The 16,724-nt window shown below is 56.3% G+C and overlaps 2 protein-coding genes across 7 annotated transcripts in view; both read right to left on the bottom strand.

Moving 5' to 3' along the window:
* The window catches only part of ARHGEF18 (Rho/Rac guanine nucleotide exchange factor 18), a 51,319-nt gene extending 46,110 nt beyond the window's left edge, over positions 1–5,209 (bottom strand). The window contains exon 1 of one of the 3 annotated variants that reach the window (XM_083483603.1): positions 5,003–5,209. Coding sequence is in view for 2 of the 3 variants with exons in the window: in XM_083483602.1 (XP_083339728.1) it covers positions 3,729–4,161 (433 nt within the window). In the remaining variant the exon portion in view is untranslated. Of the gene's footprint in view, positions 1–3,728; positions 4,307–5,002 lie in introns of those variants that run through there. The other 2 variants (XM_083483602.1, XM_083483601.1) reach the window with 2 other exon arrangements.
* Positions 5,210–7,047: 1,838 nt separating this feature from the next.
* Positions 7,048–16,724, bottom strand: part of INSR (insulin receptor) — a 51,344-nt gene continuing 41,667 nt past the window's right edge. For 2 of the 4 annotated variants that reach the window (XM_083483619.1, XM_083483620.1), the window contains exons 14-21: positions 16,522–16,621; positions 15,708–15,775; positions 15,152–15,381; positions 14,780–14,890; positions 14,526–14,685; positions 13,612–13,741; positions 12,715–12,849; positions 10,523–11,923 (exon numbers count right to left, since the gene is read on the bottom strand). In XM_083483619.1, coding sequence (XP_083339745.1) covers positions 11,563–11,923; positions 12,715–12,849; positions 13,612–13,741; positions 14,526–14,685; positions 14,780–14,890; positions 15,152–15,381; positions 15,708–15,775; positions 16,522–16,621 — 1,295 coding nt within the window. In that variant the 3' untranslated portion in view covers positions 10,523–11,562. Of the gene's footprint in view, positions 11,924–12,714; positions 12,850–13,611; positions 13,742–14,525; positions 14,686–14,779; positions 14,891–15,151; positions 15,382–15,707; positions 15,776–16,521; positions 16,622–16,724 lie in introns of all 4 variants that reach the window. The other 2 variants (XR_014520975.1, XR_014520976.1) reach the window with 2 other exon arrangements.

Below are 16,724 nucleotides of genomic sequence, written 5' to 3'. Positions count from 1 at the left end.
GGCAGCACCCTATATATAGAAAGGAGCAAAGCAGGGATATTTAGGGAGCAAGCTAGCAGGCGGGGCCCATGACTCACATCCTTGGAGCCTACACAACACACAACACTGTTGCTGTAGGTAGGTTTTTTTTATAATCTTAACATTTTGGAAATGTACATCCAGTCTTTCTTTTCCCTTTAATTTTTTTTGGGGGGGGCCCTAAGAGAGTGGGGCCCTATGCTAGAGCTTGTTGAGCTTATATGTAAATCCGGCACTGGTGTTGTCTCCTGCAAATGTTTTGGGGCTCCTGCACTTGGCTCTGTCCTTCCTCCGTGTTTTGAGGTGCCTGAACGCCACTTGCTGGGAACTTCAGAAGCGGGAGAGATGCTCTCACACTCGGGTCCTGCTTCTGGGCTTCATCCCTTTGGGGCCTCTGGGCGGCCACTGCGAGGATGGATGGGGGGGCATTTGGCCTGATCCCGCGGGCTCTTCTGACTCTCATTCCCTGTCGCTGCTGACTTCCTGAAACTTACCACGCCACAAGAGTTCCACTTAACCTGCATTTGATTTTGTGCCCCGCTTCCTTTGCTGTGTAGCACAAGAGTTGACCCCTCCCCGGATAGCAATAGGGTGGCGTGGCAACCTTGGGGAAGCAAACTCACAAAGTGGAACAGCTGTGTGGACGGCCCACAGATATTGCATCAGTGAGACACTGCAGAATGCAGAGGATCTGGAGGGGAGAGAAGAAGAAGGGAGGCACAAGGGGCATCTGCCCACCTCCCCTCTCAATGGAGAGTTCTGCCTCTTTCCCAGATTCCTGCCACCTTGTGCAGAGCCCTTCGGAGCCCTTCGCCTCCCGAGATGTGGCCTGCACACCCAGGAAAACAACACCCTCCCAGGCCCGCTCGTTGGTTTACTTCGGTTTATGAGTCACTTCCCATAAAAGACATCCCAAAGCAATTAGCAATAAAAATCCTTAACAACAGATGCATCTATATCAACAGTATAAAACCGGGCATAAAAACAACCTGAACCAGACAGAAACCAGGACGAGAGCCTCAGCTTTTGAAGCCTTCTTGGGAAAAGGACAGTCTCAAAAGTGCAGAAGGGGATCCTCAGCACACGCACCCCGAAGCAGAATGTGGCCCTCCAAGGCTCTCTGTGCGGCCCCAGGAAAGGGAATGCAGCCCACAGACTGGAAATGGGCCCATTCTCCTCCCGTCCACAACCCGATTCAGCAATGGCTGGAGATGGGCGTGCGTGCTCAGGTCAGCGTTTGAATTCAGCCAGGAGCCCCAGTGAAGAACGTTCAGCCCCTCTCCCCAGCCTGGCCTTCCTTCATAGGTCTGTTGTGAGAATAAAACTAATGGGGGGGAGGCCCCTTTGGAGGAAAGTGTGGGGTGCGAATCTATCAGGGCACTCTTAGCCTCTCTAGAGAAGCTGGGTGCATGAATTGAGAAGGCGAAAGGGACAGGCCAGATGGTTTCTCCCTGAAGGAGCTGCGGTCCTCAGACCACCAGCCCCACCCAGCTGTGTACTGTCCACACCGGCTGGCAGCAGCTCTCCAGTCTAGCCCTACCCAGAGAGGATTGAACCCAAGAGAAGCATGCGGCTGAGACATGGTCCTCCCCTTTACAAGGAAGCAAGTTCTCATGACTCCGAGCAAAAGTCTGCAATAAACGCAGGAAGTCAGCAAACGCCTCTGAATAATACCAAAAGGAGAGAGTCCCTGTTGTTATATTCAGGCCCTGCTCGTGGGCTGCTTCCCATTGGGACACCTGGCCGGCCACTGTGAGAACAGGGGGCTGAACCAAGCCCCCCCCCCCTGGCCTGACCCAGCTGCTCTTCCTAGTTTCTTCTAGGAAGACCATTTCTGGGCGCCACAATTTAAGGAGGACGTTGACAAGCTGGAAGGTGTGCAGAGGGCGGCGACCAGGAGGATCAAGGGTCTGGAAACCTGACGAGGAAGGGTTGAAGGAGCTGGGTATGTTTAGCATGGAAAAGAGGAGACTGAGAGGAGATATGAGAGCCATCTTCCAATATCTGAAGGGCTGTGTCACATGGAAGAGGGAGCCAGCTTGTTTCCGCCTGCTCCAGAGGGTAGGACTCGAACCCATGGCTTCTAGTGACAAGGAAGGAGATTCCAACTAAATCTCAGGAAGGACTTTCTGACAGTCAGAGCTGTTGGACGGGGGAACGGTCTCCCTCGAGAGGTTGTGGGTTGGACACGGTCATCTGTCATGGATGTATTAACTGAGATTCCTGCATTGCTGTGATTCTGATTCCTCCACGGAGCCTCCATGGGCAGAGCCAGCCTACCTTAGAACAGTGGAGAACCAGAGCGGGAAGAGGCTGTTGCTCTCAGGCCCTGGCTTATGGGGGCTTCCCTCTGGGGGCATGTGAGGACAGGCTGCTGGACTAGGCGGGGGCCCCCGTGGCCTGATCCAGCCACAGGGCTTTTTGGAAAGGTATTAGAGAAATTCGCAGAGGATAAGACCGGCCACGGCAGTCAGAATCGCAAGCAGTGAGAGTTGCTGCTGCTGCGCTCAGTCCTCCTTGGGGACATTCTTCCCCTGGGGACTCATGTCTGGCCATCACGAGGACAGCAGGCCGGACCCCATGGGCCCCCTTTGGCATGACAAACATCCTGCTTCAGGACGCTTCCGATGTTCTTAATAAGCTCCTGGGGACATGAAGCAGATCCTGCAAATTGCCCATCTCCAGCGGTGAACCATAAAAGGCCATGGCTGCAGCACGGAAGCAGCACGGCCTCTGCCCCAGGGCCCAGGCGCCCGGTAGCAGCTCTCCAGGGTTTTGGGCAGGGGGCACCCGTGAAAAAGGTGCTGGTTTAAATAGGGCCGTGGGGAGCTGCCTCCTGTGGAGTCAGAGCCTTGGTCTGCACTGACTGGCAGCAGAGGGTCAGGCAGGGGGTGGAGATGCCGCCATCGGAGCCTGAGCCTGGGACCTTCTTCCTCTTGCCAGCCAGCGATGGGCCTTTCCTTGGAGATTTCAGCCCCGCGGCAGCGACAAAAGGATCGGTTCGCTCAGGAACAGAGGAAGCAGCGCACAGCCAGAGCGCAGGGCCGCCAACACTGACTGGCAGCACCGGGGCTCTCCAGGAAGAGAGTCTTGAGCTACAACACCTCCCTTTGCAAAAGACAGAGTCAAGATTTGGCGGCGTCAGAGTAAAACGGCACAGGAGGGGTTCCTGGCTACCTGGAGAGGTTGGCCCCTGCCTCAGAAGCAGCTGGTCCTTTGAACAGGGCAGGTGGAGGTTCAACAGGCACAGCCCAATCCTGCCAGCTACATCCAACCCACATTTTATGCACCGGTTATTTATTATGGCAATTTCCAGCCTGAAATACCAAACCCGCTACACCCCTGGGATCACGGCGTACTGTAGAACTCCGGGCACAATGTAAAAACCACGCAGCATGCATGTCGAACCAACCTCGCCCCTCATTAAAACCGTGCAGGCAGAAATAGCAGAGCAGGTCAACAATGGATTAACGGGGCTGCATCGATTCATTCAGCGGAACCCACTTCAAAGAGAAGTCTCCTGAGGCCGGAGGACCCTCGCTGCGCCGCCCCTTCCTCCTCCCTGGAAGCAGGAAGCCCTGGGTGCTGGCGGGGGTCAAAGCAAATCCTAGCACACCCCCGCCCCCCGCCCCACTCTGCCGCCCTTTGCAAAGGCAGCCTCCACCCCGCCCCACCCCACCCCGCTTGGCGTTGCCCTTTGGCCAGGTTACCTCGCTTGAAGGACCACCTTTTCATCCATCGCCTGGAGAAAGACGGCCAGGAGTGGTTGAGGAGCGAGTCGGCCATGGGGGGGGGGGGCTTTGCAGGGGACAAGCTGTGAAAAGAAAGAAAGAAAGAAAGAAAGAAAGAAAGAAAGAAAGAAAGAAAGAGGGAGGCAGCTGCTTCTTCCCGGGGAAGCCAGCGAGGAGGACTGGGAGAGAGGAGACAGGCAAGGACTTTGTCAAAGGCATCAGCTGATGGAGGAGGAGGAGGAGCACAGGAGTAGAGGCAAGCCGGCCGCCTTGGCACCTGCTCGGGCGCGCCCACCGGAGCGCACAGGCAGCTCTGGAGAGGCAAATCGGGACGCCCGCTGCCTTGGCATTTTTGCTTAACGCCCTCCAGTGAAATCCTGCGTCTTTCGCCCTCCGTGCACGGCCCTCGCATTGTGAGGGTGGGATTTCCAGCCTTGACTCGGAACCCCCGTTTTCCTCCTGGCACGAAAGTGGCTCAGAGCGACTTGGCGAAGCCTCGGGGACCAGCGCACAGCCAAGAAATACCTGAACACACACACGCGACGCACACACCCCGAGCCCGAATAAAAGGCAGGCTTTGTAGCGGCTGCCCCGCTTAAAGGGGGCCAGAGGGTGTCGCTGTCACTTTGGAAGTGGGGCCGGAGGGGTCAGGAGACGACTCTGGGGCACAGAAGGGGCAGGTCTCTCTTTACCCATTTCATCCATTTGTTAAATTCGTGCCTCCCCGTCTTCCTTCCCCGGAGCTCGAGGCTGCCTATGCGATTCCCGTCCTTCCCATTTTATCCTCCCAACAACCCTGCAAGGTAGGTCAGGCAGAGACTGAGCGACTGACACCGCCCCCCCCCCCGCGCCAGGCTACCACCCAGTGGGGATGTTGTTCTGTCTTGCGGAATAGAGCCTCCCTCCCTCCCTCTTCCCAAACTTGGGTTTGGAGGTTTTATGGACTTCCTTTGAGACTGAGGCACTTGGTGAAGCTGGAGAAGGGCGCTGGGAGGTCTGCTGGGGCAAAAGGGGGCCCTGCCCCTGCCCCACCCGACCTCCTGCCCCCAGCCGGTTCCCCGCATCGCCTTCTTCCTCCTGCTGACCTTCCTCCCTTTGAGACTGTGGCAAAACTTGCAAGAGGAGGACCAGAAGCACCTTTGCTCTCTCCTCCTCGCTCTCTCAACCCCACTTCCCTCTGCATTTTAACATCCAGGCTGAAGAAGCGTTCTGCTGAGCTCAGAAGCTTGCTCTCTCTGCTGGGGCGGACTTACCCAGATTCTCTTTCTCTTGCTTCCTGACGCCTCTTCTCTCGCTGGGCACTCGGAGCAGCCAAAAATAAAATGAAATAAAAGCAGTTGGCTCGCTAGGGTAACCAGTTCGAAACCAACCACTTCCTCTTTCTCTCAAGAAACCTCCTCCCGTCTCCGGAAGGTGAGACTGACTCACCCCTTCTTCATGCCCCTTGCTTTCCTTTTGTGGGGGGGCCACAAAATATACAGACAGCACCTTGTATGGAGTCCTTGGCACCCACCTTGCTCAGTATTGCCTGCACGGACTGGCAGCAGCTCTGCAGGCTTTCTGAGCGACTTTGTTACCAGGAGAGCCGCTGCCAGCCTGTGCTGACAATCCTGAGCTCAATGGAGGGTCTGCCATGGTTTAAGGCGGATTCCGATATGGAATGCTGTTTGGTTTCCGTTAAAGTCTACATACCGCTCAATTGCAATGGAACTGCTAGGTGATTTTTCAGGGAGTATTAAAACCATCGATAAAAACCAGCCAGCAGCATTTAAAGATATTCCGTTAACATTAACAGGCACTTATGGGGTACTAATAGTAACACCTTGAGTAGCTCAGTCAGGGGAGCATGAGGCTATTGATCTCAGGGTTGTGAGTTCGAGTTTGACCATTCTACGATTCTATGAACTTGGCCCGGCAGCAAATGTGCAGATCTCTGAGCTGCTGGCAAGGCCTCACTCTCGCCAGCAGCAGCGCTGCACCTAGCTTTCTTCAATGGGACACCCTCCAGAGCTTTGGAGCTCCAATATTACACAGGCTGTGGGGACCAATGGGAGTTGTAGTCCCAAGGCGCCCGGTTGGGGGAAGAGTCGCCGAGGAGGCCAAAAAGCAGGGGGGTTGTATGTGCCACATTTCCGAAGGGTGTCCAGAGACACACTCCTGAAAGAAAACACTGGCAGGGCAGGGAGTTCCTCTGGCTCATCTCAGGCACCCGGTACTTGCGAAGGAAGTTGGGCAACCTGACTGCTCTCAGCGAGATAAGCAGCCACTTCTCAGCCTCAAAGCCACAGGCCGAATCAGCCCGAGGGACGCATGCAGGGCAGGTTCCCGAGAACCAGTGCGGACAGTCCTTAGCGAGATGGACTGACAAGCTGATAAGGCAGCTGCTTCTATCACATCAGCCCTTGAAGAACCACAGAGCTGGAAGGGACCCCAAGGGCCGCTGCAGTGCAGGAATCCAGAATGCTGCTTTGGGGAGAGCACCTGCTTGGTGTGCAGAAAGAACCCCGCTTCCAAATGCAGCTGGGGCTGGCAGAGACCCCAAGGTCTTCGCCTCCGCCTCTGCGTCTAGGCGGAGCGAGGGTCGGGCTCTGGACAAAGGAGGCAGGTCCTGCACCCCAAACCCTTGTCAGCATGGGCAACAGGAGCTGGGAGTCCCAAATCGATCGCCAGCTGCCCACTGCCAGGCTTTTAAACTAAGGTGTGACCCAGCTGTTTATGGGAACATGAACTGGTTTGCTATTCAGAGTTTGCGGGAGCAGCTTTTAGAAATCATGGGCTTCACAGAATCCTAGAAACGTAGAGTTGGAAGGGAACCCCGGGGTCATCTAGCCCAACCCCCAGGAACTAAAGCACCCATGACAGGTGGCCGTCCAACCTCTGCTTGAAACCCCCCAAGGACCTGCCAAACCGCCAGGAAGCTCTTCCTAATGTGGCCAGAATCTCCTGTCCTGCCATCTAAATCCACTGAGTTGGCAGTGGGTTGCCTCCAGCGAAGCCCTACTCAGACTCGCCAAAATTAAGGGCTTAAATGACTCTTGAGTAGGACAGCGGCACTGGACACAAGCCTGCATTTCTATATTACAGTATTATTATTATTATTATCATCACTAATCAATTTTTATCTTGGTCTAACGCAACACTCCCTGGTAGCTTCAGGCTGGGAAGAGATTTTGTGAGCCTGCAAAGGGGCCCAGAAACAGCGAAGAAGAAGAAGGCGGTGGCAGCAGGCTGGGATTTGCAAGGCTGGAGAACAAAGCAGAGTTTAGCAGCGCAGACCAGGACCCTCGGGAGTCAGAGGCATTCTTGGATAATTTATTCAGAATTTTGCTTTTGTTTTTTTTTTAATATAAACAGTTAATTGTTGAATATTTTACACACAGCAAAGAAAAATCCGTTTGATATTCAAAGATACTCTCTGTACACATCACTGCCTGGGCTCCGATATGAAAAGCACTGACAAAAGAAATAAAAATCAAGTGGGCCTACTCTTTTTCTATGAATTCTTCTCAAAACCATGGCACATATTGATATTGATCCTTTTATTTTAAAAACAAGAGGTATTTTCTTTTCTTTCTCTCTCTCCAATGCCGCCCCTTCTCGGTGTTCGGGGACCATCGTCTGCACGTGTGGGGAAAGTGGGGCAGCGGGGTTGGGGGGGGCTGGCTTCTCAGGCACTCCATGGCGGGCTTGGGGAACCTGGCGAGGCCTTTGCTTGGACCTCGGGGGGACCCAGGAGGCGGCCCCCTCCTGCCTGCCCGCCTCGCAAGGGGGAAGCCAGCCCAGCTTTCTCCGTGCAGAGATCCGTTAACCTTTCCAACGTTCCGGCAATGGGGCAATTCAAAACGTCCCTAGAAAACGCTTGCATTGTGATTCTTTTTTTTAATATATATATAATAAAAAAACAAAACACGTTTTAAGACAGCTGGACCAGTCCTGAACAGCAGCAGCAGCAACAAAAAATCAACAAAAAGCAGTGTGTGTTGGTGGCGAGGTGATTTTACCAACAGGCAAGGCGGTGGGAAAACCCCCCTTCTGCTTCCGGGACAGGGCTGAGAAGCGCTCGACGGATTTCCACAGAGATAAACCAGGGCGAAGGAGCACACACAAGAGAGATGGCTGCGCCCAGCAAAAGTCCTAGAGAACACGCAGAGCTCACAGAGTCGTAAGGGACCCCCGAGGGTCATCCAGACCAACCCCCTGCAACACGAGCAAGAGAACTCCTGACTGACTCTGAAGTGAGCTGGAGTCCCCTCTGTGGGTCTCGCTTGGCAAAACGGAGAGGGATGCTTCTTCCACCCTGCAGGATCCTCCACGGGGTTTGGACAGAACAAAAGGCTGGCGAGTCAAGAGTTCTCAAGGCAGGCCGGAACTAAAAAACCGGAGTTTGTGACCTTAATGGGAAACAACCTAAACGAAGCCCCACGTGTGACTTAAGTCTTGCCAGTTGCTTGCAACTATTCCGGAGGGAGGCAAGGCACAACGGAAACTCCCCTCCGTCCTGGCAGGAGGAACCGCACGGGAGGGCAGCTACTTGATGGTGGCTGTGGGCAGAAGGGGCAATTGGGAAGGCGAGGGAGGGAGGGAGAGCAGCCGGAGGACACACAAGCCGAGCAGCCGGCCTGGTTCACTTGCAGCTCACAGCGCCCTGTCCGCAATCCTGGCACAAAGAGGTCCGAAGGCCGTGCCCGGCCCTTCCATTAGACAGCGCGAGGCCCTTGCCTCAGGGGGCAGCAGCGGGATGGCAGCATCAGTTAAGCTACAGCTGACCGCCTAGCACCCCACTGGGCCAGCCTCCACCCTCACCCCTCGGCCAACATCTAGGGAGCTGCTTCCCGACCCCACGAGACTCATCTACGCAGCTCTGCACCCAATGCAGAGCAGACCCACTGATGCCATCGAGGAACGAAGAGAGCTTTTTTAAAGCCCCGCTGCCAAGGAGAGGTTGCTGGGGATTGGAGTAGGAGAAGCCCCCTTCTCCCCCCGCGATCAAGTGCTCAACCACTGAGCTGAGGTTCTCAAGAGGGGAATCTTTTCGAAAAGGGTTTTTTCTATGTGCCTTTCTGCTGTCCCTTCCAGCGCCAGCCCCCCCTGGCTCCCCTCAAACGGACAGGCACCCTGGGCCCTCCTCCCCTAAGTGCAACAGGCTCCGCAATATGGATAGCACCAAAAACTTTTGAACAGCAACGTGGCACATCTCTACCCAGGCCGGCAGATGTGAGGCCTCCTCTCTCTCTCTGTGCAAACTAGGGCCCAAACATTGCACTTCCCGCTCTGTCCCACCAAGAGATGCCCCTGCAGGCGGCAATAAGGCGCCAACATCGAGGAAGCGTCGCAGGAACGCTGCCTGGAAGGCCCAGGAGGAGCCCACCACGAATGTGCTATTAATTGTGACCATGGCGCCCATGGAAAACCCCACCGCTCTGGGAGGGGGGCCCTTGAGGCAGCTCCTAACAACAGCCCTGCTTTCCTGGGAGAGGCACACCACCCCAAGCAATCTTCCTCGCTCCCCAGCACACGCCCCCCCATCAAATTCAAACCTCCATCCTCCTTGTGCTCAGCGTAAAAAAAGAAGATAAATCAAGGTGCATTTTCAACAAAGGCAAGCAGAGTGGATTTTTTTTGGGGGGGCACAGAACCACCTATGTGCAATTAGTCTGTCCAGTACCCACAAGGCCTACAGATCCGTTTATTCCATCGACTCGACAAGATCCACACTGGTTTCTTTTTCTCAGAACGATTCACATTATAAGGAAATACGGGGGGTTTTTTTCTCTCTTTTTCTCTCTCTCTCTTTTTTTTAAGAAAAAGCTTATTTCAAATGACACTGAGGTAAGAGAAAGGTTTTGGCGATGCAAATTTCAGCAGGCGAACAATTGCCTGGGACTGAAGAGGAAATCTGAACTGAGGGGGAGGAGGAGGAGGAGCAGAGGGCAGACCCCACAAATTCTGTGGGGCCCACTGACTGGAGCAGAAAAGCTCTAAAGTGCAACACTGGGGGGGGGGAGAAACCCTAAAAAAGAAAACCCTAAGGGCTGAAAAGGGTGAAGTTCTTGCCCCCACCTCACAGGTGGGAGACACACAGGCAGATTGCACTACTGACCGGGTTTAGCAGGGCAGAAACCTTTCCCCTTCTCCTCCTCCTCCTCCATCTCTGCCTCCCTGGCAAATAATCACAGCATTTGGGCTTATCCCCCCCCAAAAAAGGGGGGCTGAGGCAAAGGCACAGGGGGCACAAGGCCATAGCAAGACCATTTGCCTACCTAGGCTAGGCTAGTGTTGTCTGCATGGACCGGCAGCACGCTCTCCAGGCGGGGAGCCCTTTCGCCAGTCCTGCCTGGAGACGCTGCCAGCAGGGCGCGCGCCAGGGACCTTCTGCTGCCAAGCAGGAGCTCTGACGGCGGCCCTTCCGGCAAGATGCCAGGCCTCGTGGTTCTGGGCAGAAGAACTACGGCCCTCCAGCCGCTGGCAGGCAGCCCCTCAAGAGGGGGGTGTCTCCACCCCGTCTACCCGGACGTCCTGCCTGCAGACCAGCGGCTTGGCCAAGGGGCTGCGGGACCCTAGGAGGCCGCGATGGATCCTGCGCGAACTTCCCACCAAAATTCCCTAGCGCCGTCTGCCAACGTTGCCAAAACAGAGACGCAAACACTGAGCGAGTCTCCCTGTCAGGTCCGCCACCAAGCAGGGCTCCCCCCCACCCTCGAAGGTTTTGGGGTGGGGGGGAATCAACAAAGGCAACAATAATTTATAAGGAGGTTGGCTACCTCGGACTTAAATATGTCACAACAAACATATATATATATTTATGTACACACACACACACGCACAGGACGCTAACCGGACAGGGCCCAAAGGGAGGTGGCTCACTCTGTGCTATTTTTAAGCCGCCAAAAAACACTGGGGGGGGATCCTAAAGGGGGTGTTGGCTACTGCTTTGGCTACCTCGCTTTGCTGGGGGGGAAACGACAACAGGGTGGGGAACCCCTCACCCCCAAAGTTCTTCAGTATAAAAATAATCTCTTGAGAATCCATTCACTCCGGGGCGGGGGCTGGCTCTCCCGCCCCTCCGTGGCTGGAGAAAACGGTTCTGTACAAAAAGACTCGCTCGCTCCCCCCCTATAGCTCTGCGCACACACACACGCACCGATTAACCCACTGAGAAAAGCAGCAGCGGTTGGTCAAATCGGGGCAGAAAGACAGATCTGGGTGGGACACGCCTTAAGAGATCCTTCAGATCCTAATTTTTTTAAATAAAAAAAAAGAAGGAAAGAAAAAAATGGCAAAGGAATCCCCTCCGAAAGAGGGGGACAGGCAAGGAGAGAGGGAACATGTTTCCGGGTTCTGCTTGGGAAGGTGGCTGTGGGCGCACTAAAGAGCCCCCCCCCACCAGGCAGAGGGGTCTCCCCTCTCCCTCCTACTCGCCAGAAGCCCCTTCCCGTCTCAAAGCCACAGCGTTGTGCATGGGGATCCGGGCCGGGTGGAAATGCAGCAAAACGGCCGCTTGCGTCTTTCACAGACGAAGGCTGCTGGCGGCGAGTCGACGTTTGCGCGCCCCTAACCCCCCCCTCAAAAAAAAAACACCCCGACCCAGAAATACGACAAGATTTGGGGGAGAAAAGTCACTGTCCTAGTAGTAGTAATAAGAATAATCTTCCACGACGATTAAAAAGTTCTGTCTTTTCGGTAGAAAGCGAGTCCGCGGTGTGTCTGCAAAAATACTGCCAGTCCTGAGATTTGTGTGGGAGAGGAACTGCCGGGGGGCAGGGGGGGCGGGAACCAAAGGAGAGAACAGCAGGGTGCGCCCCCACCCCTGCCATTAGGAGGGGCTGGAGCGGGGCATGGAGAGGATCCGCCCGTTCTTCTTGCTGCCGTTCATATGCGTGTAGGGGACGTGCTCCTCGTAGCCGCCCTTGAGCGCCACCGAGAGGCCGTTGTCCCTGCCCAGGACGCCGTCGTCCCGCTGGGAGTAGGAGGAGGCCGGGTCCAGGGGGATGCTCTCCATGTTCTCAAAGTCCATCTCAAAGTCCTCCGTCTCGGGGGGCTTGTTCTCCTCGCTGTAGAAGAAGGAGACGTCCCGGAAGGAGGGGTGCAGCTCCTCCTTCAGCATCTCAATCACCTCCGTGAAGGTCGGGCGCATCTTGGGGTTGTACTGCCAGCACAGCTGCATGAGGTCGTGGCTGCAGAGGGGGGACAAAGGCGCCGGGGGGTCAAGCGGGCAGCTCCACGGAAACCCTTCCGATGCCTCCCCCAAGCCCTCTCGTTCTGGGGCTGCCACTAGCAACCCTGGGGCAAAGAAGGCTGAGACCCCCCCCACTAAAAAAAAGGACCTGTGTCCTTTTTTGCACCAAGGGGGCAGGAGAGGTAAGGTGAGGTCAAGGACCCCTGGATGGTTAAGTCCAGTCCAAGGCGACTCTGGGGTTGCAGCTTTCAGGCTGAGGGAGCCGGGGTTTGTCCACAGACAGCTTTTCTGGGTGACTAAACCACTTCTGGATCAACGGGACACCATGACGGAAACGCCGTTTACCTTCCTGCCACAGCGGTACCTATTTATCTACTTGCGCTGGCGTGCTTTTGAACTGCTAGGTTGGCAGCAGCTGGGACAGAGCAATTGGAGCTCACTCCGTTGTGAGGATTCGAACCCCCGACCTTCCCATCAGCAAGCCCAAGAGGCTCCCTGGTTTAGAGCACGGTGCTGCCTGGCGGCATGTCATGAATTCACCACCACTTCCTGAGACGATGGGCAGGAGGCAAGGAGCCTGCCAGCAGGTGGCGCCAGAGCCCGCTTCTCCCCCGACTCTGCCGTAAGGGACAAGCCTGAGAAACTGGCTGGCAGGGCAGAGGGAGCCTGTTCCCCTTAATGAAGCGGACCCTGGACTGTCCCCACCTGGAGGGCAAAGGAGTTGCCTGGTGCCCCACCCACCCAGAGGGGCACCCCGAGGGCGGCCCCTGCCTCCCCTCCCCGACTCACAGCCTCTCGGTGCAGTTCTCCGGCTGCTCCAGGCACCCGCCGTCCATGACGAACTTGAGGACCTGCTCGTTGGAGAGGCCTTGGTAAGGCTGCTCAGCCAGGCTGCTGATCTCCCAGAGGACGACGCCAAAGGACCTGGGGGGGAGACAGGAGGGTGAGGGCCAGGAAGCAGAGGGGACTCCCCAGGCAGAGGCCGTTCCAGGGTGTCCCCCCCTCCCGCAAGGCTGGAGGGAAAGGATTCTGCGCACAAAGGGCGCAGAAAGACCCCCAGCCTTTAAGCTTGCAGAGCTGCTGCCAGTCAGTGCAGACCACACTGTTGTGACTCGGGAGAAGGCAGCTCCCCACGCTTCGATTGCAGAAGGTCCCGGGTTCAGTCCATCTCAAGAGACAATGGAGCACACCTACTGTGTTAGCAGCACCGAAGTGACTTCCTTGGGGGCGCAATCTGGGCCGTGTGTCTGGGGGTCCTGGGCTGCCCAGACGGCAAGACCCCCCCCCCGGCCTGGCTGATGGGGGCCAAAGAGAAGCAGAGCGAGATGTCTGGCACCTGCTTGGCTGCAGGAGTTGCTGCCCCACTGCCTTAGGGACTCCGCTCAGGATTTGGGTGAGGTTTACTCCTGAGCCTTTTCTCCCCAAATACCCCACAAGGCAGCGGAGGTTTCAGATTAGAGTTTCCCTTCTCCCCAGGATGGGCCAGGACAAAGATCCCCTGCCTGAAACTCTGCAGAGCTGCTGCTGCCAGCCAGAGTTGGCAATATTGAGCCAGATGGCTTGACTCGGGACAAGAGCGGCTTCCTACGGCCTCTCAGGCCTGCGAGGAGAGCCAGCGTCCTCCTGCATGCGGCCAGGGAGGGGGTCTCTGAGCAGCGCCAGGGGGGTTGGGTGCCCCCCACTCACCAGACGTCAGAGCAGGCGGTGAAGACGCCGTCCTTCAGCGACTCAGGGGCCATCCAGCGCACGGGGAGGAGCCCCTTCCCTCCTTTGCGGTAGTAATCCGTCTCGTAGATGTCCCTGGTCATGCCAAAGTCTGGGGGTTGCGGGGGGGAGAGAGAGGAAGAGGGGGGAATGCTCAGAGCTTCCCTCAAGGACATGTCTGCAGGGGCATGGCTGGAGGGGACCCGTCCTGGGGGGCCACATTTGGACCCCAACCCAGAGGCCACCACCACCCCTGAATACACGGGGCCTTCTCAACGCTCGCCTGCTGTCCGGAGACCTCCGCTATTCGGTGATCTGGGAAAAGGCCTTTGGAAGCGATGCAATACTGAATGGTTTAGTTTATGTAAAATATGCAGGGATTTATGCTACGCTAAATGAACCATGGAAAGAGAAGAAGGGAAGTCGTTGATATTTTAAGGTTGTCTATTCTGAATTGTAAAATGGTGTGTTTATTTGTGGGGGTGTTGCTATTGGGTTGTTGTTTTTATTTTCATTAGGTATTTTGTGGTTTTATATCTTGATTTTATTCTGTCAACTGCCCTGAGACCGCTGGGTATAGGGCGGTATGGAAACAAAACAAAACAGAAAAGTGTGTGTGTACACACACGCACACAGACATATATTAAAGGCCTTTGCAGGGGGGGCACCCCGATTATGGAATAACTCCCCGATCCCCCAACCTCAATGTATTTCTTGTAGGATATGGAGAGTTTGGTGAGTTTTACTGCTAGAAATGTCACTTAATGAGGACACGCGTCTTTCTGGCTCTTCCTTGGCCGACTCAGCCGCGGGGCTGGTGCTGCGCTCCGAGAGGGGCTCGGAATAAATCCCTTTTGGGGTCCTCCCCCCGCCCCCCAGGAGGAAAGCCGCCCCACCTCCGATCTTGACGGTGAAGTCCTCGGCCACCATGCAGTTCCTTGCAGCCAAGTCCCGGTGGACGAACTTCTTGGCGTTCAGGTAGGCCATGCCGTCGGCGATCTCGGCAGCCATCTGGATCATCTCCTGGAGGGTGGGCGGGGGGCGGCCGGGGTTGTTCTGGGGGAGCCAAGAGGAGGCGGCGTGAGCAAAAGGGGGGCACGGCTTCTCTGCCTCGCCACCCCCCCCAAAAAACCCCAAACCCGGCTGTTACCTCTGCATCCGGGCGCAAGGACCTCAGGTAGCTCTTCAGGTCTCCGTGAGCCATCAGCTCCATGACCACCAGGGTGGGCTGCCCTTTCGACACCACCCCTAAGAGGCGGACCTGGGGAGAAGGAGGGTGAGAGGGAAGGGCCTGTCAGCCAATGGAGAACCCTGGCTGCCTGTCTCCTCAGTGGCCAAAGGACCTGAAGGGCCAAGGAATCGGTCTTCCCCGTTTGCAACTGCCCGGCAACTGCCTCCCCCCATGGTTCTCCAATGGGTTGGTTGAGCTGCGACCCCCCTGAGGAGCAGTCTTCTCAGCGCTCCCCTCCCACCACCCCCGTATCGCAGGGGGTTGGGCTGGATGACCCTCGGGGCCCCTCACCACGTGGTGGCAGCTGAAGCCTTTCATGACGGAGGCCTCGTTGAGGAACTCGATGCGCTCCCGCAGGCTGGCCGACTCGTTCACCGTCTTGACGGCCACCCGCATCTCCGCCTCGCCCTTCACGATGTCCTTGGCGATGCCCTCGTAGACCATCCCAAAGGAGCCCTGGCCCAGCTCCTGCAGGAGGGAGATCTTCTCGCGGGGGACCTCCCACTCGTCGGGGATGTACACTGCAAGTCGGGGAAAGAGGGGAGCGGGTTGGGCTAGATGACCCTCGGGTCCCTTCCAGGGTTGGCTTCTCTAGGAGGGCAGAGGCCGGCCCAGGGGAGAATGGCATGGAGTTCAGCTCGGCAGCCCAGAGGATTCTCTCCAGCTCGGTTCTGGTCCGAGTCCGGAATGGCTGCATCCGCCTCCTTTAACGCCCGTGGCCAGAAGGGCAGCGGAGGCACCTCCAAGCTTCCGGAGGGAAGGAGGAGTACCTGCTTTTTCCCAGTGGATCGTGCCCTCCCAAGGAAGAAGGAGAGGAAGGGCCCCGCCGCCTCGGCCTGCCACTCACCATCGTTGGCGCTGAGATACTCTGGGTTGGAGGAGGCGTAAAGCGGCCCCGTCGGTCCTTCCTTTTGCCTGGGGGGGAGCAAGCACAGGAGAGGCGCCTGTCACCCATCGGGGATCCCAAAAACCGGAGCGGCAATGGCTGTGCGTGTGGGAGGGGCGTGCCTGGGCACGGAGGGGCCTGCGTAATCCGAAAGGACTTGAGCAATCGCCTAAAGGCACAAGGAGGTTTCTAGTCCTCAGGACGGTGTGTGTGTGTGTTTTGTGGCACTTAAAGGGACATTCTCAAGCAAAACCAGGGGATAGGAAAGGAAGGAAGGGAAAGAAAGAAAGAAAGAAAGAAAGAAAGAAAGAAAGAAAGAAAGAAAGAAAGAAGAAAACCCAGGGCCAACAGTCTCGTATTTCTTATGGGATTCTTAGCTTCATAATAAAGCCTTGAAAAGAAAAAGAGAAACCAGGTGAGGGCATGTGACCCCACACACCCAGCCTATGGAATGCTTCTTATTATAAGAAGACGAAGAAGAATAAGTTAATTGATGCCTCGCTTTTTCCTCTACCAGGGACTCAAGGCGTCTAACAGATAAAACAAGAACAGCTAAAACCCATTTTTTGGGGGGTGGGAAATGTTGCTGCCCGGTCCGTGAGGGAGAAGAAGGTGCCGCCCCACCAGTCGCAGTGGGGAAAGCTTTTCGCGGATTGGGAGGGGAAGGCGGTGCCCTTGGTTGTAGCCGCAAGCCCCTGACAGCTCCCCCCTCTTCCCCGCCGCAAGAAGTCCGGAGTCTCTGGGGAGGGAATCTGCAAACGAGGGGCAGCCCCACCTTTTCTTGATGAAGATGTAGGCACCTCCGATGACCCCCAGGAAGAAGACGGCGAAGATGATGGGGACGATGATGCTCACCAGGTTATTGTTGGGGGGAACTGCAGTGGGGGGGGGGGAGAGGGGGGGACCAGGTCAGGTTGGGTTAAAAAGAACTCACCTCTCCCCAAGCATCTTGTGCCCTGCTCCTCTCTCTCACTCCCC

Source organism: Podarcis liolepis (assembly GCF_965112155.1).
Source record: "Podarcis liolepis genome assembly, chromosome: 18".
Lineage (NCBI taxonomy): Eukaryota > Metazoa > Chordata > Lepidosauria > Squamata > Lacertidae > Podarcis > Podarcis liolepis.
This window is presented reverse-complemented; position numbering and strand designations above follow the sequence as displayed.